This window comes from Strongylocentrotus purpuratus, unplaced genomic scaffold, assembly GCF_000002235.5.
Source record: "Strongylocentrotus purpuratus isolate Spur 01 unplaced genomic scaffold, Spur_5.0 spur5_scaffold_13, whole genome shotgun sequence".
Taxonomy (NCBI): domain Eukaryota; kingdom Metazoa; phylum Echinodermata; class Echinoidea; order Camarodonta; family Strongylocentrotidae; genus Strongylocentrotus; species Strongylocentrotus purpuratus.
In genome coordinates, this window is record NW_022145598.1 from 18672598 (window position 1) to 18697126 (window position 24529).

At 39.9% G+C, this 24529-nt stretch overlaps 1 protein-coding gene across 1 annotated transcript; it reads left to right on the forward strand.

Annotated features, from left to right (window-relative positions):
- The first annotated feature begins 5476 nt into the window (after nt 1-5476).
- On the forward strand, nt 5477-10893 carry LOC115923034 (myc protein-like). Its single transcript, XM_030983081.1, is given in 4 exon segments — nt 5477-5677; nt 6486-7231; nt 8702-8725; nt 8728-10893. Coding segments are annotated over 3 exon segments (1299 nt in total). The 5' UTR covers nt 5477-5677; nt 6486-6597; the 3' UTR covers nt 9369-10893.
- The last annotated feature ends 13636 nt before the right edge of the window (nt 10894-24529 follow it).

Consider the following 24529-nt stretch of genomic DNA (forward strand, 5'->3'; position numbering starts at 1 on the left):
CCCCATCAAAGAGACCACTCTGTAATCAAGACCATTCCATTTTATTTAATACATTTTCGATATACTTAAATTGGCAACTATTACCTTCTGTCCGAGATACTCATTTTAAACGACTGATGCGAAAGACTAGTCGACGCACCCTTTCGAGAAAAGCCCCCCCGCTTTCATCGAAAGGGTGTGTTAAAACGGTACTCCGCTCTCAACGCACCCTTTCGAGAAAAGGCCCCCCTCTTTTATCGAATGGGTGCGTTGAGCACACCACACCGCGCCGCACCGCACCGCACCCTTTCGATGAAAGCCCGTGTGGTGTTGGTGATGTCGAGTGGTGGTGGCGGCGATGATGGAGGCTCTACCATCATTACTTCTACTGGAGGGGTTGTGGTGGTAGTGGTGGTGGTGGTATGGAGGTGATGGTGGTGGAAAGTGTGGTGGTGGTGTTAAGGGTGGTGATGGTGATGGTGATGGTAGTGGTGGTGGAGGTGGTGATGGTGAGAATGGGGTGGTGGTGATGCTGGTAGTGTTGGTGTTAGAGTTGATGGTGGTATGGAGGTGGTGATGGTGGGAAGTGTGGTGGTGGTGGTGGTGGTGGTGATGATGAGAATGTGGTGGTAGTGGTATGGTGGTGTTATGGTGGTAATGGTGGTATGGAGGTGGTGATGGTGGGAAGTGTGGTGGTGTTAAGGGTGGTGGTGGTGATGATGAGAAAGGGCTGGTAGTGATGGTGTGAATGTGGTGGTGGGGATGATGGTAGTGTTGGTGGTGGTATGGAGGTGGTGATAGCGGAAGTGTGGTGGTGGTGTTAAAGTTGGTGGTGATGGTGATGGTGATGGTGGGACTGGAGTGGTGGTGGGAATGAATTGGTCGTAGGATGGTGGTGGTGATGGTGGCGGTGCATGGTGATATTAATTGTGGTGGTGGTGGTAATGGTCGTAGTGGTGGTGATGGCCGTGGTCGTTGAGATGGTGGTGCTTCATTATTACCATGCTAACGAGAACATGCCAGTACAAACTTAGCAAGAATGTGTCGTTCGCTCCGACTTCTGACGGCTTGTTGGTTACGCTTCTGAAAACGCAAGCTCTATACCTTTCATCATTGCAAAACAAAATAACAACACACCTAATGATCATCATGGTTTGCAAATGAATTGCTGGCTTTACAGTGATGGTCAATATGGTCAAACTGACCGCAACCATTTAATTGTTCCGACTGCTGTATTCTCATAATCAGGTCACTCACTTCAATTCAACACTATACCCAGGTTCGCTGTCCGTACATGGAAAAACGATCAAGAATTTCCGGTTTTGTTAACCAATTACCTACAGTAAACCACTAAGCGTTGCCGTTGCCCGCTATCCCAAGGCTGCCCAGTATTTGAATGTTGTGTTCTGAGTACAGGCCTATGGTTGATTTTTTTCCTTCAAAATGTGGTTTGTTTTGAAAGGTGAAGAGAAGGAAACATAGTTTGCCTAAACAGTCGGTGCCTGTTCGTTTCATGAGTTACAGGCATAATATATGGTTGGGAGGGGAAGGGGGGGGGGGGGTAATGAATGATTTCAATGATAACGTTATTAAACATGATGGGAGCATGTTGATGTATCTGGCGTTGTATAGGCACTCTTGGTCATGACATTTTGATAACTGTATATTGCTGCTATGCCTGGCACGCTGAGTAAATGGCCAGGAGTGAACGCTCCACGAACCATGAAACCTGAACACAAGCCTGCAATAAAATAAATAAAAAGCCCGACTAGATTTTGTTCACTATATACTTTTGAAGGAAAGTTTATTCCCCCCCCCCCCTCTCTCTCTCACTCTCTCTCTCTCTCTCTCTCTCTTCTCTCTCTCTCTCTCTCTCTCTCTCTCTCTCTCTTGTACCTCTTGCTCTAAGCTATCAATCACCAGATTCCTGTGTGTTGATTTTCAATATACCTTTCTTTGTTTTGTCTTATACCATCTCTTTATCAAACACCTTTTAGACTTTGCTCCTGTAATTCGATTCTTTCAGGAAGTAGAACAGCGTTACGTTACTTCCATAGCAGCATTTACCACCTCAATTAATAATAGTTTATGGCTTCCGATTTTCCAAGGCTATTATGAAATCGAGATAATAGTTGCAGTGTACTTATATTGCCCGTACTATGAATATCATTTTCACACTTAACTTCTAAGTATGTGATGTTTAATGTTCGAAGCTCGCTACGAAGGCCTCTAACAATAAAATGTTGGAAAATTGAATCATGACCTGTAGTGTATGTAGGACCTACAATGGATGACGATCAAGGGGGCATTATGTATTCGGGGCAATTGCCCGGCCAATGAGTCCACCCCACTATGAACGAATGAATAAATTACTTAATTAATTACTTACATAGTTAATTAATTGATAGGTGCATAATGTACCAATTACTGAAAAGGAAAGAATAATTGACGATGTGGGGAAAGAGTGAGGGGACAAACGTCGTGAAATTTAATCTTACTCGATCAGTAAAAATTACACCCCGAAAGAACTTTAAACACTTCTTTTTTTTAATTCTAAAGTAAATACGCAGTGCAGAGTTTGTCCAAACCAAGTGCCTTACTTTTGTCTTCTTTCTTTATGCTTTCTTTCCGGAATTACAGGGGCAGTTTCTTTTGCCGTTTGTGCATTTCATTCGTCAACAATTCGTTAACACAAAAAAGAGAGAAATATATATTAGTGTACATAAATCCTTAATTGTCTGTGCTTGTTATAGGGCCCTTTACTAAATCAAACAAGTTAAATCGAAAGACTTGCTTGCTACGTCAAAAGGGTAGCAAACCTGCCTGCTGTTAAATGCGAAGTGTTTTATTAAAGTTTTATCTCTCCTCTTTCTATTGTCCAGTGCCCTGCTGTGTGGTACCGACTCGCCGAGTTTGTGTATTGTGTATGTACACACGCGATTTGCTCTCTCACACACAGCGGAATGAATACAAAAGGCAGATGGAATGCCTATGCCATTCCTATACATGTGTGCGGCCTGTAAAATCGTAAGGGCATTATCCGCAATTGTGAACGGTTTTTAAATCCTCTTTTCAACCCCTCCGGGCCATTTGTGTTTCCATGACTCTGCAAAAGTGGATGCCAATATTTAATGCCACAAACGCCAAAGTTAAAAGATAAGTGTAGCCTGGTTCAATATTGCTGCCAACACAGAAATGTCACCAAAATGTGGAACTTTTTAAAACATTTTCCTTCTTGACAACGTTTAAAACTCTAAACCAGACAAATTAATTACGTTAAACGGTAATCCATAAAACAAAGTTCAGACACAGATCAAAAACCTGAACTAGAAAGGGGCCAATAATATCTTTTCATTCTTAAAAACTCATGTATTTTTCTTAACTTTTACCAGGTTCAGTTTTCCACGATTTCAGGAATTGATGAGCCGTTCAACAGAAATTGGCATTAAATTTCTCGTAACACCAACAGATCACCAGCAACTTCTAGCGTTTCCACCACAAGAGTTCTGGGTGACATGGCTTTGAATTTTCGCTGAACAAATACTTTTTCCTCCAATACTAATTAATATGCCTAATCTTGCTCGGCAACACGGTTCATTAGATTTTTTCTCAGTAATAGTACCTTTTGCACTAAAATCCATTCGTGTGATATCTGACTTATTTTTTAAAAAACGCTGACAAGTTGACTTTAGAGCCTATACAACCACAGTACAGAAAGACCTCTGTTATACGCCGGGGCAGTTTGTACTGGTATTCAACTATTGCGTTGACAACGTTTGCACACGGACGCGATGCAACTTCAGCCGAATTAAGGTTCACGGCATTTTTGCCTAACTCTACGATACACGCTGAAATCAATGCCATCACAAATCGTAGTGAACCTAACTAGACCTACTTACATGTGTCGAAATAGATTGAATCACACGAAAGAATGAAATATTTGTTTCGATTTACCCTTACATTTAGGCCTTATAATCTATTTTCTTACTGAAGAACGTAACTTAGACCAATATTGTAACATCAAGACTTTACGTGCTGGAACGGTTGTAAATCTCCTTAAAATAACATATTTTATACCTCAATATATGTTTCTACTACAAATCTGAAAATATGGTTTGTTTTGTTGATAATTTATTTTAAAGAAATACATTGGCTAATATGCCCAAATTGATAAAATACAGAGCCACTTGAGTTGTATACATATTGGCCTATCCTTACATCAATTGACAAAATGTGTATTATTATGTTCTCATCGAACAGCTGATTCAAGTAGACCGGCATAAGGGTTCCTGAATACATCATAAAGTGTAACGCGTTAAACGCCGGTACCGGCTCCGCCCCTTAAATAAAGTCAGTTATCTCATTGGTCAGAGCTCTTCGCGGGCTTGGTACACCACGCCCCCTGCTCGGGCCTTGTTACAAATCGCGAGTAGTAATCGTGTGCGAGATAAAGACAATGTAGTTAAATGATAATTACGATAAATGTATGAAAGTTTCCCTCTTTATCATTCAATAGATTTGAGAAAAGTTAAAATGCTGAATTCAGTAACTGCTTACGGAATTATGACTAAAATAAATCATCACTGTACGGCCGTATGCTACACCTGTCTCGCAAGTATAGTACGCGGGGGGTGTTCCGCATATTACACATGTCGTTCGCCTTAATTGTGTTGTTAAGCGGCTTAAAGGGAAGTATCAGGTTTAAACATCTTCCATAAAACGGAAACACCAACTGATTTTTAGATGTAAGGTGGAATTTAATAGTGCCACCGACATGAAAACTTTTCTTAACGTTGAGAGAGCTTTCAAAAGGAAAACTACTGATCGTTAGGAAATAAGACAAATATTTTGCTCAATCGTTATTTTGTTATATGAAAATTGTATTGGACTCTAAGTGATTTACCAGATTTTGTAAAGTAATCCTTTATTGCTTCTTCGCAAGTTTAGTTAATGAGACAGAATAAACTTGACAATGTTGTGTACCAGTCTACCATTGTATTTACACGAAATGAATTTTGACGAATTTAATGGAATTAAAAAATGGCTTCTCTATCTCTCTTTTTTTTTTTGTCTTCTTCTTCTTCTACCTTATCTTTAGTGCTAGTATTTTTACATTTATGCCAACCATCTCTCTTATTTCAATTTCAAGGGACTATGGTAATGAGGATAATGCCTTACCAAAGGGCACTAAGCTATAACGTATACTATCGAATTGGTTTCGAATCTGGGACCTCCCGGTTACGAGGCCACTGCTCTACCACTGAGCCATCGCTCCTCACTCATGACTCGAAAATATTTCCTACCGAGATGTTTTCCATGCTTTCAAACATTTCAAACATTTTCTCATTTCTGCTATCTTGGATTCGGAAATGAATATCACGTCCGCACCATCGATCGGAACATAGCAGTAATACCCCCCGGTCGCGCGCCGATACAAGCTTCAGCGCTTGTGGTGCGGTTTTTAAAAGGGTAATGTATGTAAGCATTGCTTGTGCGATAATGCTCTTGTGAGTAATACGTATAGTCCACGGTACCGTAGTATTTCTCAAGAGTAATATATTGCGTCTGAACATACTTCGTCTGGGTCATTCTGTCTGAGTCGAGCGTAGTTTCACCAGCAGATCGCCAAACCTTGTCGGGTTTTTGGAATTATACTTTGTCAATTTGCTTCTGTTGTTGGATATTCTTGCACATTTCCGTAAGTATTCTCTTCACTTGTATGTAGTTGAGTTTTCACGTCGATACGGGGTCTCATGTGCTCACGTACAGCGATTTTTAGAATGAATGAACTCTTCTCATTTCTTCCTCATGTATGTGCGGGACTACGCAACTCTCACAAATCAACTCGTCTTATTTTCATCATTATTTGGTAGCATAGACGTTAATAATTGTGATGGGGACTAAATTCTGCTTTCCATATCTATGTGGATTATACTAGCTGTGTAACTTGCAATCAAATGTTCTTGTGTAATTTTTTAATAATTTTTTAATCTTGTTTGGCCTTGATTGATCTAGTCTAGATTCTAGATCTAGTCTATCACAGCACAGTGCAATATCTCAATCTCACTACCATCCCAGACAGTTATAATGTGTGTGAAATTACAGTCAGTGCAGTGTCTTGTGCACTGCGAGTCGTTAATCATTTTTGCTTGCATATGATCTTTGGATGCACACTTGTATTTGAAAACATTTATTTCTTAAGATGTGAATGATACCTTGTTTAATCTTTTTGTTTTAATTTCATGATTAAAGTGGTAACATTATTTTGATTTGTTCATCCCAACTGTGACCGCCTACCTTTAATATCTCGCTTGGTCTCTTTGAAGACCACCGATGCAAATCGTGTGTGTGTGTGCGACCCTTGCCACTCATAAAGTTAGGCATGTGAACAAAGCGGTCGATCAGCTGTTCTCGAAATAGCATTGCACTGGTTGCTATTTCTTTGCCGACTTCCAATTTTTATCATCATAAATTCTAACTGAAATGTTATTTTTCTTTTATTGCAGGATTTGCCTTGTCAAACTCTAATCGGAATTTATACTTGGATTTATAACTGCAACTAGCAGATTTTGCAACTAAGTTATTCACTACCTCACCAGTCACGGAATCACCTGCAAAATGGCACTGGCAGTGGATTCAGAGTTCGACCCGTTTAAGCAGTGTTTCATCAACGACGATGTTGAGTTCTATGGCTCAGCTGCGTCCCCCAACTCGACAACGCCAAGCGAAGACATCTGGAAGAAATTCGACGATATGGAGTTGGAGTTTTTCCCCACACCACCCCTGAGCCCATCTCACCCCAGCAGCGACGGTGAGGACACCGGCGGGGGCGGGGGGATAAGTGCCCCTCTCTTTGCGGACTCTGACAAACTCCAACGCGTACTCTCTGAGATTCTTGAAGACGAACCGGTATGGATGACACAGAGTTTAACATTTGTTGGTCCCGATCACAAGCCAACGGTACCAACCACTCACAGGAACGTTAGCCCTGCCAGAATTAACATTGGTTCCCACAAATCGAACTTTCTCATCCAAGACTGTATGTGGAGTGCTATTCAAGCCGAGGAGAGGCGGCGACAGATGCAGGCAGAGAAGGCGGCTAAGAACGGTAGACTTACGGCCCACTCGTCAGTAGCCGGTGGAGTCTCTGGCGACTTTTCCTCGGGTGAATGTGTCGACCCAACGTCAGTGTTCCCCTACCCCCTCAGTGACACCAGACTGGACTTCTCGAGTACGACGCCATCTGATTCTGGTGAATATTTTTCCTTTCTCTTTTTTTTTTGGTTCATTTTTTTTTTTGCCTTCACTTCAATCTGAATTCACCTACTTATCAATATTCTTTCATTATTTTTGAGGGGGCACAAACATTAATTTACCCGTGGAGATTTTGTTTTCATCACTGTCATTGTGATCAATTAATTTGTTGACTTAAAAATCGAATTTTGTGTCTCTCTTTGACTTGAACAGAATAACCATATTTGTATCAAATCGTGTGAAGAGATTGTGGGGAGAGGTGTAGATGTTTGTGGTAAAGACATTTATTTAATGTACTCTTAGCCTTCATCGTGTCCTTAAATTTTCACTATTCAAAGATTGAAGAAAACAAATTGAGAGAAATGGTCATGAACGGGTTATTAACCCTGTTGACTGTTGTGAAAGTTGTTCAAAAATCCTGTTTGTCGCGGGCTTCAGAGTAGGCAGGAAGCTTGCAATAAACCAGGCAAAGCCCAACTCATCCGGTTGCCTTGCAATTCACCCCAATCCCAAAAGATACACGGGGGAAATTGTATCACGGCGCTCTGGCATGGAAAAGTCACAAATATTTTCCAACCCCTGTGCAATGCTATTGCCTTGGTGCTGACTCAATTCTACCGGTGTTCACTCCCTAACTCAAATTTGGCGCTGTGCCCGCTGCCCGGCTAGGCTGCGTGCGTATTCAGCTAGCGCGGCAAAATGGCTGTTGGAACTACATTGCACAATGTTGAAGACGAATAGAGCAATATTTGATTAGGAAACACATACATAGCCTAGTTGATCTGGAACCGCGGGAAAATGCTCCCCTGAAGTAAAGGTCGGGCGTTCAAAGACTGGGCGTTCAATACTAAACCTTGCCAGATGCTACCACTTGCACACAAATTGTATTAATTTTAATGGCATGCCTGCATTTAAGTGTAGCATGTTTCGATGGAAATTTATATAAACAGCGAATCAAGTAAATGTCATTGCTAAACTGGTACAGTAATGTACGAGGTCCATTTACAATTCAAAATGATGTTCTTCTGAGTGCTGTCTCGTGTACTTGGTATAGTTCTCCTACATGTATTTACTATATCATATCACAACACTGTTTACTTCCGGGTTCTTTAAAAATGGTGAATTCGCCGACCTTCTCCCAAAACCCTTTGTGGGTATAGTAACAGTGCAGTGTTTGGGCGTGCGCGCAGTGTAACTGAACAATGGTCGCCAAATTCTATACATGCCAGTGCGAGATAAGTGTTGCGCAATACCGCAGCAATGCTATTAAAGAGGCCCAGACAGGTGTATGAGATAGGAGAATATTTGGTTGAAGATAGACACAATATTTTGAAAAGAACTTGATATGCATTATATTTCAATTGATTTAATTGATATTCAGATTGACAGATTTTATCTACTTGTTCTTGTGATGTATTTCAGTATATTAATTTTTCCTTCTTTTTGTGCATTCTTTTTGATTTTGCAGAGGAAGAAATCGATGTGGTTACAGTGGAAAGAAGTGCCCGCCATCCTCACATAATGTACCAAGAACAATCATCATCAAACGCCACTCGAAACATTCGCGAAAACATGGCCATGGTGCACAAATGTTCAAAGTGGTAAAGCGCTGTTCCTCAAACAAATCCATCCTCTCGAAAGTACCGACCAGTCTCAAGACTACCACCGGTCTGAAGAAACTGAACAAGATAAACCTTGCAAAGCATGTGAGCTTGGAGGATGTGAAGCGAGTGTTGGAGAACACCTTAAGCAGTAACAACAGTACGAAACACTCAAAGAGCTTATCAAAGAGAACCTACAACAGGAACAGCAGTAGAGGGAGTAGTCGCGGGAGCAGCAGACACGGCAGTCAGGACTCGTCAGACTCTGAGGATTGTGATCGCAGAGCCAACCATAATGTCCTCGAGAGGCGGAGACGAGAAGACCTCAGGACCAGTTTCTTCAAGCTCCGCGATCAGGTGCCGGAGCTCGCCTCGCAAGAGCGTGCAGCCAAGATCGTGATCCTCAAGAAAGCCACGGACTATGTACACCATCTCCACGCTGACGAAGAGTCGCACACCAGGACACATAACGCTCTCAAGAGGAGACACCACGCTTTGCTCCTTCGGTTGCGGCAATTAGAAGAGGCCAAGTGACTAGGCGTGGCGGAGTTCCCTGCTACACATGGACATGACTATCTATAAGACTCTACGATAGAGAACACTTTACCTCTTTGAGCGTATTGGATTTGGACCACTTACCCAGGAGCACTGCCTTTATTTTATACCTTTTATGTCAGTTGATACAACTACCCTTTGTTAAAAAAGGGTAGGAACATGTTTCTCTTATTTTTCTTTTTTTTTTACTAAAAAAAATGTTTTATCTTTTGAATTGTGACGATGAAATCTATCTTCCACTTTTTGATAATGATTTTTGTAAGTTTGTACAAAAACTGATATTGATAACCCGTTTTGCTATTTTTTTTTAAAGTGAATGCCTAGCCTAGCACCTGACTATATAGTCTGTGTGATGTGTACTAAGACAGTATAACCCTTCTATGGAGTAGTTGAGCTTAGCTGATTGTATTAATGTGGTGGGGATTGGTTTATCATATTGTTCTGTGCATTTTTTATATTTTTTTTCTTTTAAAACAACGTATCCCCATTTTCAAAGTGACAAATTGGCAAGATAAGTTTTGGCCCCGTCTTGGAATGCTACATGCAATTGGGTGGCAAATAGGTGGTGTATCTGATATAAGATTGGCAGCATATAGACGTTGTATATAGGAGTGGATGTATACAGAGATAAGGCTTATATATGGACATGGGTCGAGAAAGGTAGTGTTTACAGAAAGGCATCTAGTTACAAAGGTTTAACAGAGATAAAGAAAGGATATAAAATCAGATTTGTATAGTGTATTTCTAACAGAAACTCTATGAACAGAGAGAGAGACAATCTATAACGGAAAGGAGAGACTTGAAAAGTTCTATGAAGAAAGACTATGGAATAAGTTTTGTACATACGTGTTAAAATGTATATTTACATGATATATATTTAGTTATAAGAAGACTTTGAAAAGTAGCAAAGGTTTTTGAACTTCACAAATAAGTATTGTAACCTTGACAGGTATTTGACGACTGGTACAATGTTCCCTCAAGTTTCCTTGTTTTAAATTATAATGTAAAGCCCATTTTCAATAATCGTTCAGGGGAATCATCTCCTTCTTTCCTGTGGAAAAGCACATTTCATAGGCTAGTAGTAAGTGAGAAAAAACAGTTTTAATACATTCTTTAAAAAATTACTCATGGATTGGGAAATTTGAGAAGGATTTTTTTTTAATCAACAATATTTTAAACCTTCAGAAGATTGATATCACCAAATGTGTTGGATTTTTTCCTATTTAGCATTTTACAGCGTTCTAACTTCTAGCCCTGCATATTTGTTTTTTTGTATACATGTATACGTAGTAATTCTCATAGTAATGTTTACAAACATTGCAGTCCTCGTTCTTACAAATATACTGTTTTCAAGAAAAGTAAAAAATATGTAATCAAAATCATTTACATTTTTGTTACCATGATCTTAAGAAAGGTGTTCATGCTTTGTACTGAAGTTTCCAAATTTTTGCTTATTACAAAAAAAAATATTAAAAGAAAAAGAAAATCACATGGAAAATTTAAATGCCCTGTCGACGAGTCTTTGTTCCATTGTTTGGTTCCTACAGCTGTTACCGCAAGAGGTTTGTTTGGGTTTGGGAGAGCGTTGCGTGGGAGAGTCGCGGGCTTAGACAAAAAAGCCCGCGCCGGGGTGTCACGTGGGTCGGGCCTTTGTGCGGACGTTGATGAATATGCATGAGGGCCTTTGAATGCGAGGTATGCAGACGGTTATGAGGGGCTTATCTACTAGTGACCCTACTGTGAACTTGTGTGTAAAGGTACTCGTGTGTGGAGGGTACGGAGGGGGTGTGGTATGCGGGCGACGTGATAGTGTGACAGTTATATTCAAAGTAGGAGAAAAGGGAAAGTTGTATATAGATAGTGAAAGTGAAGGGAGATAAGCGAGAGTAAAAGAGAAATATTATGTAACATTTACAAAGGCAAATCGGAGTATTTGGATTATATATTTAAATGATTTCACGTCGATGTCTATTATCTTCCACATATTTTCACTTTCTCAAACCATTCTATCAGTTAGCTTTCTGGCTATTGAAAACACAATCAGTTACGGGTGAATAAATATATTGTGGATTCCTCATAATACGAAATAGTCTTGGTAAAGCTTTTTATCTTTCATCTTTAACCCTCCTTCTCTCGCTCTCTACACCTTTTCTCTCCTTCTTTCTCTCTCTCTCCTCTCTCTCTCTCTCTCTCTTCTCTCTCCTTTCCTTTCCTTTCTCTCCTATTTTCTGACTCGTTACCAGGAAAGATTAATAATAATATAAGGATGTCTGAACGAGAAATAAAGTACAAGTATAAACCATGAATAATGAGGGAGATGGCATTGGTCCTGATGATGATAAATTAAGTTGTTCATCATAATAACCGTGCCACCCATGAGCGTAAATGTTATAATGAGGGGGAGGGGGGCAGGGGGGTAATACAGATGAAAAACGATGATGTAATGGAAATATGGAAGAGAGAGGTGGCAATCATGGCGTATGGGGTGGTAATTTTGGTTACCATGGAGACTGAAATGGTGATGGTGCCGTTATGATTATGCCTTTCATGAACATGGTATTTACATGCATTATCGTACGAACTGCCCCCCCCCCCCCCCAAAAAAAAAAAACAACAACAACAACAGCAATAAAACACAAAGAATGAAGAAAAGAAATGAAAACAGGAGGGAAGAGATTATGGGAAGGGGCAAATAACGACCCCTTCCAGATCACCCCCTCACTCGATGGTCTTATACCCTCTCGCATTGAATCCATCCAGTATCTCTACTCTCTAGTATACCCCCCCCCCCCCCTTTCTCCATTAAACAGGTGCCCCCTTCAGTGTCTGGATTCGCACTACGCCGTATTAATCGTGAAGTTGACACTAATGATGATGGTGAATGAAATAATGGTATTGATGATTCTTATGATAATAGGACAGTTGACATGGCTAGTTATTTTTGGTGAATCATGCCATATGAACACGCAATGATGATGATGATCTAATCTAATGACTGATAACAATAGCTTTCACATTTATGACGGACATAAATTTCTTACATGTATCATCAACATAACAAAAATACTGTGGGGATAAAGGAGAATGAAAACAATTAATTTACAAATTAGATTTACATGTACAGTACCTCATTTACTCTAACGGAACAGAAAGCCAGTGCATACAAATTAAAGACTTCCCCCAACTAGTTGAACCCCTGTATTCAAAATCTGTTACGTCACCTTCTATGCTTACCTGGCAATCCGGCATTGACTGTTACGTAATACAATTGAATAGATATTGTAATACGTAATTAGGGTACGCTCTGTCAATTGTATAGTAGCATCGTGCTTGGCTTTGGAATGTCGTTGGAAGTGGTCCCGTTATATTCAAAGCCAGGTTCTTAAAGGGTCATTTAAATGTCAGGCGAAGCAATCCCATTATTATTCTTGTAATAAGGTTTTATTCTTCCAAAAGCGCAAGTGATAAATGTCTTTAATTTCACTCCATTACCCCCCTGTCTCTCTTCTCTTCTCTCTCTCTCTCTCTCTACCTCATTTTTTTCTTCGTCTCCTCTCTCTACCTCTGTAGTTTCTTATCTATCTTTCTCTTTCCATCTCTCTGTCTCTCTATTTCACGGTCTTCCACCACTCTCTCTCCCTCTATAATCTCTAGACTTATCCGTCTCCCTCTTTCTTTCTTTCTGTCTGTCCACCTTCAGTTCCCCTTCTCTCTCTCTCTCTCTCCCTCTTTCTGTTTCTCTCCCTTTCTCCTTAATTCTTCCTCTCATTCTCATATATATCTCCATCTATCTATCTACCCATCTATCTCACCTTGTCGTTCTTCGCAAGTCTGTGTCTATCACTCTTTCATGCACACACTTTACCATTTTTCCAAAAATCCTTCTTTCATTACACATGTATTTTCATTTACCGACCAGTAGGCCCCGGTCGAACAGTTTTATGAAGAAAAACAATCACAGTACAACTACAAGTTTTCTAAGCATTACAATATTTGACAACATATCACATCATTTAATGAAGCAAATTCATGTAATAAACCCCATAAGGATTAAGAATACACACGCCTATTTGGAATTCTTTAGACTGCCTATTATCAAGACTCTCTATCTTAAACCAAACGGTTCATGTTTTATAAATACATCAGCATTATAAAGTAGAGAGGATTGAAGAATCTAAGCTTAGTTGTATATTTTGTTCATTTTTTTTTATAGCTTTTATGATGTTCTGCAACATTTGTTTTACGCATTTTCATTGTATAAGTTATGATAATTCAACATGCCCACTTTAAGCATGTAGACTGCTACTAAACTTCAAAGATTCTACAACAAAAATCACTCGAAAATTTACTTCAAATACTAAAATTGATCAAGACTGCCCGAGCAAAAGTGTCGAATTCGGCCAAAAGAATTTGTGTAATCATACGCAAACCTGTAGGTCATAACATTTCTCAATGTTTTTGTTTACATTTATATTTCCCACGGTTACGAGCGCGACCTAGCCTATACACAAATGCCCGCCCACTTACCCCTTTTTTCACGCCCTATACACAGAAACACGTGGATCCAAATTGCGCGTTTTATCAATTTGATACATTTGCGGCTTGCGCGCTAAATGCCATTTCATGATCTCTCACGTTGGCACCCCACGCGTGTAGTAATTCATTGACACGGGTTTGGGCTACCGTATTACTCTTCCTTAATTTCTTCTTTTTTTCCGCCTTGTTTTTTGGCCCGATTTTTGGCCGAAATCCCTCTCCCTCCCTCCCTCTCTCATTCCCTCTCTCTCTCCCCTCTCCTCTACCTCCATTCCTCCCTCCTTGTATAATGCTAGCTCATCTCTCTCTCTCTCTCTCTCTTTCTCTCCCCCTATCTCTGTCTCTCAAACTACCCTTATCTTATTTTCTCTTGACTACTCTATCTCCGACTCTATTTCTCCACCGCAGTAGTTATTTTTAAAAAAATTCAATTATCACTTTCTGCTTTACTAGTTTGCCAGTTACATTGCATGTATTTATTGCTAATTACTTTCTCTAAAAAGTTCGATAGTCCTTCTCCCCAAAAATATACAAAATAAAACGAATATTTGAATGTTAAGCTGACACCAACAAAAAATAGACCAGTGAAAACGAAAATTTAGTTGTCGTTTCTTTGGTATTTTACTCAACCAAAAAAATATTTCTTGTTTTGATAACTTCCTATTAGCACACTAATTTAACCCTACAATCATCAATGAAATATCCCATTTCATATTTTTCTACTGTAATTTATTTTAATGAACAATCTATTAACTTTCGTACTCGAAACTTCATACAGTGATGTAAACATTGAAACAAAATATGAGTAGAAGTGAAGGCAAGTTAACATTGTCCCGCGTAATACAGTAGTCTTCACTAGCCCGATAATTGATTGAGGCGCGCCAAAAAAGAGTAGAAAACGCGCGCTGACACTGGAACTACTTTATCGTTCCAAGCGCGCAAAGGTTAATGACCACGGAGAATGTCCATGGATCGAGAGCGCGCAAATCGGATGTCATCTACGCGTACTTTGATACTTTGATTTCCGATTTAATCATAAGTGCTAGTGGCATAGGCGTGGGTCCAGCTATTTAGGGGGTTCATGGTGTCATGGTAGGAGGGGGGGGGGGCACTGAAATGCGAGTGAACACGGCGATCGAGTGAGCAGTAGGTATGGTATAGGGCTCGTATAATCTATTTCCACGTACATACATGTTCTCATAACCCTTCTTTAATCTGCTTATTTTATTCTTCTTTTGGGGTTGGGGTGCTCCATGCTCCATGTACCCCTCCTCCAAGATACTTTTCTCAACAGTGCAGGAACTTCCTAAAATCGTCAACTAAATACAAAATATGTGAAATTTTTTTCCGAATCTCGGTTTATTCTTGTACAAATCTTATTTTATGATCATTATTGTTAGCTTAGCCCGGTTTATAACGTACATGCCAAAGCTGACACAAAAGAGTCTCCCTGTTTTTTGTGTTTTTTCAAGTATTTATTTTATTCTCCTAATTGAAATTATTAAACAGAAACCGCATAAATTTATTAGGTTTGTGATTTTCAAAAGAACAGTCGTAAAAGATGTCCAATCATACATGTTCTACTTTAAATGTATAACTACAGGATCATCACTCTATACTCCATCGATTTGATCCTGTTTTATTTTACCACCCCCCCCCCCCCCAATAAATGGAATTGCATAAAATATCAAATCTGGTTTCAGTTTGCCCCCATCTCTCGCGATTCGAACAGGTGACCCACTCAGAGTATTATATCAGGCAAACCGACTGGTGTATAGTAATCGAATGCTAAGTATACGGGCGATACCACAGTGGCGGATCCAGCAGGCATGGGGAACTCGACCCCCCCCCCCCCTCCCACTGACTGGTGTGAAATAGAAATAAGGAAAAAGTGAGAACGAATATAGGAAAGGGAAGGGAAAAAGAAGGAGAAAAGAGCAATCCTGGACCACCCCCTGCAGCCTCCCCCTAATCAGTAGCCTTGTAAATTCGCATTTTAAAAAGAGCGATACTTTCCCCCCCCCCCTCCCCCTCCCACCTATTCGTTCAAGTGCCCCCGGATAGCAGGACTCAAGCTACGCCATTGCACGATACCCTCATCCTCATCATACTCGAGATCGTGTAGTGGCTACGTGACCGACGAAGTGACCACTTAAACACGGCGTGCTGATTGAAATGTTGATACGTAATTTAAACAAAGCATTAGAGTTCAGTGTACATAACCTGGCTACCCCCTGAACGAACTCTGTTGATGTCTGGACGCGGCGAAAGAAAACGTTATCGATGACCACTGCACTGTCGGGTGACAGGGGAAACCCCCTCCCCCCCCCCCCCCCCTGGCCCCTCCCACTCCCCATCCACACACGTTGGTGTTTTCGTTTACATACTCGGTATACATCAATTTCTGTGTTCTCATTATTAGTTTTATTTTGACCAAGTTATCAATATCTTCATCAGGACTGAACCACTCATTTTAAAAGTAATCGTTCCACCTCCCCGCGCAACCCCCACCCCCTCCCCTCATCTGCCTTGGATGGGGAGGGGTGTCATTCAAGGCATATCGTGATATCTATTTCATATGGTCTATTGGTCTATCGTATATAATGAAATGATTATGAATAGTGTATACGATTTGGACGTGCAGGAGTCGGGATCAGATCATGATTATTGTGTTTGAGGGCTTTATGTTGAGTATCTACGGGGAGCGAAAAGGCCCGCACCCTCCGCCTCCCATCGAATGGCAAAATAGAGTGAAAATGAAAATAAATATAGCCTTTTATGGTGTAAAGGAGCGTGAAAAGGAAATGAAATGATTTCCAACCCCTCCCACAATATCCACCTTAATCGTTGTTCTTGTTAATTTCATCTTGACTGGTGCCCCCCCCCCCCCAGATTTGTGATCTTTTCAACTGTTTCTCTCTTTTTTGTCAAGTTCAAATTAATTCAGAAGTATGATACATACACATAATTCAACTCACCAAAATTTCATACTCCAAATGCAGGGGTCATGGACCTATATTGTGTCACTTTGTGTGTGTCATTTTCTTTACCGTTGTTCACAGCGGAAGTAGGGACTTTAAAAATATTTTATCTTATTCCGAAACACCTAACCAACAAAAGTGAACGAATAAACATTGTAGATCTAAGTATGTATTTTGAAATGTCAAACATTTATCTTCTTTTGTACTGGATTTTAAGATGAAGACAGAAACTTCCTCTATCACATTGTAAATAGGCAATTTTGATGATTCATCTACCTTTCTAGAGGAATTGCCTTTTTTATTTCGGAATTATCAGTCAGCAATAGAAATCTGAAAACCTCTCACATTTGTTAAAGTACATTTTCATTTTTGAAGGGCTAGGGGCACACGAACACAAACTCGTTTTTTTTTTTTTTTTTTTTTTTTTGGGGGGGGGGGGTCTCGTGTGAAAATCCTACATCATGTCATACTGCGTTGATTTGAGGAAAGTGCGCCCATCGCACCCCTCCGTTCATCGGTGCCCCCCCCCCTGTAATCACCTAGTAATGCATAATAGGATATCACTAATTGCTAACAGAAATATTGTGATTATTTCAAAGAAAAGCACTACGGCCTGATATACCATTAACGTCGGAAACCAAAACAATAATACCAATATTGTACATTTGTTATAATTGCAGCAAAATTCCTTGAACAAATCATATTAGTGTATCATTGCTGTGTGATATAAGTATGCGTCTAATAATTATATATAGCATACACATTTTCATTAACATTATTGTAATATAAAAATGTAATTCATATCCCGCAGGCTAGCATCCATTTGTGTCTCCATCGATTATTCATGCATGCTCGGAACAGCGCAGGTGAAATTCAAAAGCAAAAAAAATGTCATGAAAATCGTTTCCTCCCCCTTGCTCATCTTACTACATCTATCAACAGATGACGATGCAGTCAAGTTAGGTTAAGTTCACGAAACCGGTAAACAAAAAAGGAGTGAAAATGATGACTGTTTTCCACCGAATTGGTGAGAAATGATATATTTTGATTCACCCGGGTGTATACTTTCTGACTCATTCGATGAATCGACGCGCGCATTCAGCCACAACTTCCCGATCAGCTGTTATCTAGCCTTTAAAATTCAGACCCTTTTATTTGATAGTGTAAGAAAATCATTACACAATGTACGCAATCCTTTGAACATGTAAGCCAATTAATGATTTAATTAAAGATTAATTACATTTAGAACAGTCAGATAATTATAGTTAATGCGTAATGTATAATATTCTTAACATTTTCGAAGCAACAATATGAAATCAAATAATCTTATTTTAAAATTGACTTTATTATTAGACTAGTAGTATCAGCTGTCGTCGACAGACGAGAAAGTTCCGAGTTTTATTGAAAGTCGTTCACGGAGTCATGTTCGTTTGGGGGATGGAGTGTGTTGAGAAATGGATGAATCTAAATTATAATTTGAAAAGCAATCAAATTTATCATTTTGATACAACAAACGAGTGTGTTTAAAAACTAGAATTCACGACTATTCTTTATAAATAATTATGTCAGTAGAATTTTTACACCATCGCCTTGAAAGGCAATATTGTGTTTTGAGAGATTTTCACAGCATCCTTACTTTTGTTTCGTTAGATATTTCATCGAAGATTTACCCTAGTAGAGTTGGGGATTCGAATCCCACCCCGGCACTAGCGTCCTTTGGCAGACATTAATCCATATTTGCCTCTCTACACCCAGGTGTAATTGCTCTCCTCTCAGGAAGAACAACATTGATGCTGATGAGGGCGGGCTTCCCTTTGTAAACAAAATTATGTGGCTACAATACTATGTACGGCCTACTGATACATTGTTTTGAGGGGGTGGGCTTAGTATCATTTTTTAGCGAAAGAAAACGTAGGTTTGACTGATGATATAGAACATTAATTATTTGCATTACGTATGCCACATGTACATTTTTTGTTTCGATCCCACTCATCAATTATTCTTCACATATACTATTTCCCCCATCAATAATACGGCTTGGTTGAAACTCGCTTGTGACATTTTCCGGGAAATTAAGATTATATGACGGAAAAAATGAAAGAAGTGGGAGGGAGAGAATGAGAAGGAGAGAGAGAGAAAGAAAGGGAGACTGCATGATGAAAGAAGAGAGAGAGGGGAGATTAAGCATCCTTAATGAGTGACTCGAAAGTGTCGAGGGAAAAGAGAGATCTAGCTCATTATCAAACTCTGAGCTCGTGAAATTGCGGCATCCATTATATTATTACGATGGTGAGATTTCCCGCGCTTTTCTTTCTATCGCCAGTGCAGTCGATCAGTATCGGTTTCAGGTGTGCATATTAATACTACGTGCCATTGAGCCCCGTGGTATGTACATTACACTGTCATTAGTCTGCGGTGCAGACGACCACTTTTGGCGGGAACTACTCGAAAATGGTGGGATTGGTGGTTCGTGTTAGCAACGATGTATCCCTAACTCTTTATAGTTTTTAGGCTCAAGTTTAACCACTGCGATCGCGGTCACAGGCTTCGGTGAATTTCTTTCTTCATTCACTTTCCGTCTCCGAACTATACCTGGAAGAAGGTGACACATTTTTATATTCAGTGAAAGTAAATCAGTGCTAAAGTGTTACAGGAAGTGTTCATCTCAATGTACACAAGTAATGCCTGTAATTAATTTCAATCCACTACCCCCCCCCTCCCCTCTTTTTAATGCTCTCTCTCTCTCTCTCTCTCATTCTCTCTCTCTCTCTCTCTCTCTCTCAATAATGTCTGTCTGTCTCGTTATTACCGTGATATCTCTCTCTCTCTCTCTTTTTTAAGATCAAAGTCCTTCAAGTAAATATCGCTATACATTCGGCAAATAACTTTACTAATTATGTTTCTGACAACAATTTTAGACGAGCCTCATCATAATATTGGATCATTATTAGATACAACCACGCACAAAGAAGGAAGGGGTTACCAGAAAATGAGGTCAGTCCATTTTCAACATTTTGTTGTGCTCATTAATTTTGAAAGCATCAATACTCTGCAATTTTCTGCATGAAATTTAGTTAGACCAACGGGCATCCCTGGGTTTACATTTGGGGCAGTTTTTAGTAAAGATAAATGGATGCAGTTGGACTGACACCCGTCCGTAACAGCATAAATAACGACAATTAATATATGTTTTAAACCAAAAAAATGCAGTGAGCTCGTTCTTAGTTACAGGCCTTTTAGGATATTATTTTTGATAGTTTGCTTGTACCGATGAAGAAAAATTGCATTCATTTGTTCAAGAACGTGCAATATACAAATGTCGTCCGTCAAAATTTCCCAATTAGTGGACAAAAGTTTGTTTCTAAATCAAAATCTAAGTTTGTCGTACACAACACCCCACACCACACAGTAGACTATCCTCACAGGCTTGCTATATAAGGAGATGTGGGGTTGTAATGCCGTATTCATGTCTCGATTCATGAATGAATAATGTGACACACACATACACAGCTTTCCTGCTCTGCCTGCCTGAATCTACTCCCGGTGACTCACTGTTAGTGTTATCTCGTATCATGAGGTATACTCATGTTGCGCTGGCTGGCCTGAACTCGCTTATCTACACTTTCAAGGCGACCCATTTTATTCCTGGCTTTACATTCAAAAGAAAAACAATCACATACTTACATTGGCAGTATATGTTTACATTGAGTAGGGTATGTAAGTCCATACAAAGAGATAAGACATATTATCATAGCTGTTCCTTTGTTACGTATGATAAATTAGCATGATCTTGAAGATTTTCATGAAATCAACCATATCATAATTATAGGGAAATATTGATATCATTGTGCGCATGCGTTACATTTTGAAATTTGCGAACGTGACAATGACAAACGTATTACTTAATCCAAATAATTATGAATTCTGAGGGCAATGTAATAGGTTACTGGAAGTGCCCTCAAGTTGATTTCTTGATTCTTTTTGCGATCGTGATGATAATATATGATGAAAAGACTAGTTACAGTTACAAATCCCCCTTCCCCCCCCCCCCCCCTCGAGGATCCAAGATTTAGGGGCCTACAAGTACAAACACTCAGGACAATACGGGGTACTCGTTGAATGTTATTTTGGTATGCCTAATAGGTTTAAGATTTGAGCAAGGACCGGTTACCTGAGCGCCCCCCCCCCCACACATTTCCCTTATAAAAATATATATTTAAAAAAATCACTGCCCACCGCCCCTCCACCACACCCTCCCGCCCTCCCCGTCTCTTTCACTCTCTCTCTCACTCTCTCTCTCTTTCTCTCTTTTCCTCAAACCGAATAGTTTTATTTTAATGACATATACATGTTTACAGCTAAGGGAAATCATCATAATGACGTTTTGTATTCCTGTGGTTCAAAATAGAATGTTGAAAGTCCAACCGAGTCTTGCACAAGACAGTGAAAGTAACTCATTGCTACAGATTGCGCAATATTTTTAAGGCCATCGTAATATCTTCCTCCTATTTTCTAAGCCTGTATTCGGATAGGGTTTCTGTCATATATATATTTATACGTGATCGAACGTAATTCCCTCTTATGTATGACAAATATTTATGAATAAAGAACTGACACCCCCCCCCCCCCCCCCTCCTCATTTGTTATGTAATAAATTTCCATTTTAGTTATAGCTGAAGATAAAACCGGCTGAATTCTTTATTTCAAAGACAAATTTATAGTCATACATTCCGTAGCCGAAGAAGGGCCGTTGGAGGTAGGCCTACATGTTATAAAAGCCGCCTTCGTAACAGGGGGGGGGGGGGGGGGGGGGGGGGGTCCTCAATTCAGTCTCTTTTATCTGTTAACATTTAACAGTCCTACTCATCAACGTATAACATATAATCAAAGAAATCGACAGGCTTAAACTGCTGGAGTGTAATGTATCATAAAACGTGAATGGGGTGAGGGGTAGACGATATGCCCCTTAGCACATACCCCCCCGCCCCCCTCTCGTGGATATCAAAGGTATACAATGAAACATGCATGCAAAGAAGCCTTTAATTCAAACAAATGTTTATGCAGCTCTTGCATGATATATGCGGGTCTTTAAAATGGACGTCTTTAGGTTAAATACTTCCTTTCAGCGACAATTTCCACATAACGAGCATTTCGTGTCAACTTCACCATGCTAAGCTAGCGATGTGTCGTCCTATTCTTTTCACAACCTCGTTGACTGTCATGCATCTTAACGTAGATGGCGCTTTTCCATTTCTCTCAAAAATGCAAGATGGGCAGTTCACAGATTCGTTTTCCTCCTACTCAGCAATGATTTAATCTTGGTTTCCTAGAAAATATTGCCATAAATATACACGAAATCGTATAATAGTCTACAAGGAAAGTGTAATCCAAAATTATTGGAATAGTAATAGTTAATCTATGATTATTTTTTGTATAAGGATAGTCAATATTACTCACCAGAAGAGAAAAATATCTGTTGCTGTGGGCGTAATTATTTTTATGTACTCTTAGGAACTTTTATCTCTTCTCTAACTTTGTTTCTAGGAGTTTCTCTATTTTTGTCGGGATCGTGGATCTTTTTTAAATGCTGGTCTCGTGAGTTCTCGGTCTTCTGAAATGACCCCTCAATGACCCAATTTTTGTATTCTCTCTCTCTCTCTCTCTCTCTCTCTCTCTCTCGCTCTCTCTCTCTCTCTCTTTTACTCTCTCACCACCCTTCTCATCGATACGATTAGGAACCGACGCTTCCGAGTTACAAGAGAGAGAGAGAGAGAGAGAGAGAGAGACAAATTCAATATTAGCTTTAACTACACATCAAACATCAGAGTATTATTACTTCTGATTAGAGAAGAAAGAACTCGAAATAATGTTCAGTTTGTCCGCCTTCTAAAGCTTCATTTAATATATAGAAACCTCTTTCTATTGTCTGCCTAAGTCAGTATTGGGTCTATTACTATGCAGCTAAGGGATCGATGATGTAAAAGGGGAGTTTTGTCAGTCTCACCTTTTTTCTCACATCGCATTTTGAGAAGAGAACAAGCCGAAGAATTCTCAGGTATTCTTTCCTTTGATGTAACGGAATGGGGATTACCTTTTCTGTAATCATGCAGTTAAGAAACGGACAAAAGAGAAGTTATTAGTCTTTATCCGACTCTGGGTTTAATACCCCACTTTTAAAGGAGCGAAGAGAAAGGGGGTGTAGCTATAGCCCTCTATTTTAAAATGTAATTTATTGTGGGGGTTTGTGGTAAGGGGAAGATGAATAATAGACGGAAAAATCGAAGATTGATGGGGTAGTCTGGCGTTTGAATCTAAAGCTGCATATAATAAGCGACCGCCCATCAGCAAATTTGGCGAGATAATGAACCCTTATCGTTCGATGGAATCGCGACAAAAGTGGAGGGCGTTGTCAGGGGCTCGTCTTAAAGCTCTTGACTCGACGTATAACAATCCTTTCATGAAAAGAAGTTGGTCTATCGACGAACAAGACTTAGAGGGGATTCCTTGTTCTGAATAAATTATCCCCGCTCTTGATAGTGGGAAAAGGGGGGCAATGAATAGAAGGAAAGGGGGCAAAAAGTAAAGGAGACACCTTCTGGTTTTTGGATTATGAAAGGCGTGAGAGCGATCAGAGGATGTATTGTCGATGGGGCGCTAATAATTAGGACGGCATTGATGAACGGTAATGATGGAAGTGGGGAAGGGGGCAAGTGGGAGTGGTAAAAGTGTGAAGGGGGTGCTGGGGGAAAGTACCCATTATCATAAGCATGGCTGGAGAAGGGGCCAATGATTACGGCATTGCGTGGTAGGAGCTATTGGGGCTTGGGCCTATGTAACTATAGCGGTAGAGTTCACCATTAAAAGACATTTTTCAAAACGGTTCGAGTGATTTTATCTATTTTTTAATGTTTGAATTGGCTGTTTTATCTATAGATCGTAGGGCAAAGGCGCAACTTTAGAAGGTCTTCTAATAAGCAAAGGCAAGGCAACTCCCTTTCGGGCGTATCTTATCAAAGCTCCTTGTTACACTGATATTGCGACTACTTTCCTGCATCTTTTTGTCCTTTCTCTTTTCTTCTCCTTCTTTGTTTTCTCCTCCTCCTCCTCCTCCTCCTCCTCCTCCTCCTCCTCCTCCTCCATCTTCTTCTAGTTCTTTTTCTTCTTCTTCTTCTTCTTCTTCTTCTTCTTCTTCTTCTTCTTCTTCTTCTTCTTCTTCTTCTTCTTCTTCTTCTTCTTCTTTTAAACCCTGCTACTCTGCATTTACATATTATTTGAAAATGTCATATAAAGAGGGGAAATGACTATAGATGATTGTTGTTACTTACGTTCCCTAGCAACGGTAAAAAAAGAGATAGGAGGTCGGTTACGCTTCCGGTGCCATGGGGAACACTTCATATCATCTCGTTATAGGAAAGGTGCCCCCTCCTCTTTCCCCTTGTAACATTTCATGTAAAATGACCTACTATTATCGTCAATATTATTATCCGTGGCAATGTTTACTTTTCTTAACCCCCCCCCCCCCCCCCCCCCCCCCCATCATCAACCTCCTTAGAATTCCCCGCCACACATGTCCAAATCTACAGGCCTTTGCGTTTCTTTACGAAAAGAAGACAATCTACATTT